General features: G+C 61.6%; 1 protein-coding gene across 1 annotated transcript in view; it reads left to right on the plus strand.

The window, feature by feature from the left end:
* Positions 1-1,301, plus strand: part of EMIHUDRAFT_462645 (S-adenosylmethionine synthetase) — a gene marked incomplete at its 5' end in the record, with an annotated part of 2,850 nt that extends 1,549 nt beyond the window's left edge. Inside the window, 2 exons of the mRNA XM_005785599.1 lie at positions 233-820; positions 926-1,301. Of these exons, the coding sequence (XP_005785656.1) occupies positions 233-820; positions 926-991 (654 nt within the window). The 3' untranslated portion in view covers positions 992-1,301. The remainder of the gene's footprint in view (positions 1-232; positions 821-925) is intronic.
* Between the last annotated feature and the right edge of the window lie 1,043 nt (positions 1,302-2,344).

The raw sequence follows: 2,344 nt of genomic DNA on the forward strand, positions 1-2,344 counted from the left end.
CAGGTCGCGCCCTCGATGGAAGACATGAACGAGCAGATCCACGAAAAGGTGAGACTACTCCCTTTAGACTGCCCGAGACTGCCGGTGCTGCACCGGCGAGCTGAGGAGTACCCGAGATTGCATTGCCCGTGCCGCGCCGGCGATCTGAGACTACCCGAGGACTACCCGAGGTTGCCCGAGCTGGGCGAGCTGACAGCAGCACACCTCCTCGCCCTCCTCCCCCCTTTCCCAGGTGATCCTCGCGACGCTCAAGTCGATCAAGCTCAAGAACGGCAAGGACGCCACCTCGATCTACAACCGCGGCGAGTGCAACCTGCACATCAACCCGTCGGGCAAGTTCATCATCGGCGGCCCGCAGGGCGACGCCGGCCTCACCGGCCGCAAGATCATCATCGACACGTACGGCGGCTGGGGCGCGCACGGCGGCGGCGCTTTCTCGGGCAAGGACCCCACCAAGGTGGACCGGTCCGCGGCGTACGCGTGCCGCTGGATGGCCAAGTCGGTGGTCAAGTCGGGGCTCGCCAAGCGCGCGTGCGTGCAGCTGTCGTACGCGATCGGCGTCGCCAAGCCGCTCTCGCTCTTCGTCGAGACGTACGGCACCGAGCAGGGCGAGCTGACCGCCGCCGCCATCACGGATCTCGTCAAGCTGTACTTCGACTGCCGCCCGGGCGCGCTCGCCCGCGACCTCGCGCTGCGCCAGCCCAAGTACAACGTCACCGCCGCGTACTGCCACTTTGGCCGCGAGCCGTACGCCGAGGGCGACCTCAAGTTCTTCTCGTGGGAGGACGCCAAGGACCTGTCCAAGTACGCGGGCATGAAGGCAGCTGATAGATGGGGAATACGTACTCCGACTGGGATTCGACCGTTTTCACACAAAGCAATCTAGGCCCGAATTCACCCCAACGTTGGAGCTTTCACACTGCAGGCTGCCGACATCGCGACGGAGGTCGAGGGCAAGAAGGCCGAGATCCTGACCAAGTGGGTCGACTAGAGAGACCCGGCGCGGCCGCAGTGCGCTACGCGTCGCCTCCCCCTGCCCCTGGTTCGCCTCACCCGCGCCCAGCTAGTAGGTGTCTCGAGTAGGTGTCTGCTAGTTCGGTATTTTGAATCTTGTTGTTCCAAAACACCTCGACCTCGAGGACCCATGAGCCATATGTTCTATGCTCGTCTAGATACTAGATGAGTGTCGTCTAGCCTCGACGCTCGAGATCTCGTAAGTCGTATCTGCGAGTGCCATCTGTCGACGCACGAACACCGCTGTGTCGCTATACGCAATACCGAATACGGGTTACGGCGCTTTCGCTCGGGTTTCGGGGGGGGGGGGGGGGAGAGAAAGCAGAAAGGCTTATTGAAAGGGCCGCGTGCGGCGTGGCACGTGGGGCTGGCGATTGGCCAAAGTACAGGTTTCGATCCGGGCCACCGCAAATTTTGATCAGCAAATTTCGAGGAGCGGCCGCAAATTTTGAGGTAGATTTTGATTGTCAAAACGTGTCCGTCTTGGCACAGGATAGAGCATATAGGCGGCGAACACCCAGGTGCGCAGGGACATCGCGACTCTGCCCGCTCGCTCGACCCTTTTGCCGCGAGAGGGCGCCGGCCGCGTGTAAGAGGTGGCTGGCGCCCTGAGGCGGCAATTGGTGGCGTGGCTGGGGAGTGCGGAACGCTACTGGCGGCGTGACAGGGCCTCTCTCGGATGCGTGTGCCGCCCATCGGCACGCGGGTGCGCAGACAGCGCGACTCTGCCCGCTCGCTCGACCCTTTTGCCGCGAGAGGGCGCCGGCCGCGTGTAAGAGGTGGCTGGCGGCCTGGCGCCCTGAGGCGGCATTTGGTGGGGTCAGCGTGCGGTGCTGAGTCTTACTCGTCGGCGTTGGGGCCAGATCCCAGCGCAGAACTCTGCAACGCTGGCATACAAACACAAGAAGACTAACCCTAACCCTAACCCTAACCCTAACCCGTACCCTAGGTCTCAGCGTGCGGGGCTGAGTCTTAGTTAGTCGTCGGCGCTGTGGGGCCAGATCCCAGCGCAGAACCCTGCAACGCTGGCATATACAGACACAACAAGACTAACCCTGACCCTAACCCTAACCCTAACCCTAACCCTAACCCTAACCCTCTAACCCTAATAACCCTAACCTAACCCACCCCCCAACTCCACACCGCAAATTTGAAAGATCTTGATGAAAATCAGGCCCGACTGCAAATTTCTTCAAAACTTTTGCAGGCGCTCCGCGCCTGCAGATTTTGAAATAAATTCGACAAAATTGGTACCTGGCCCAACTGCGCGAGCCGCTTGGGGGGGAGGACGTGTCTCGCTCTGCTCTAGAGGGGGGCGGGCGGACCGAAA

Source organism: Emiliania huxleyi (assembly GCF_000372725.1).
Source record: "Emiliania huxleyi CCMP1516 chromosome Unknown EMIHUscaffold_16, whole genome shotgun sequence".
NCBI lineage: Eukaryota > Haptophyta > Isochrysidales > Noelaerhabdaceae > Emiliania > Emiliania huxleyi.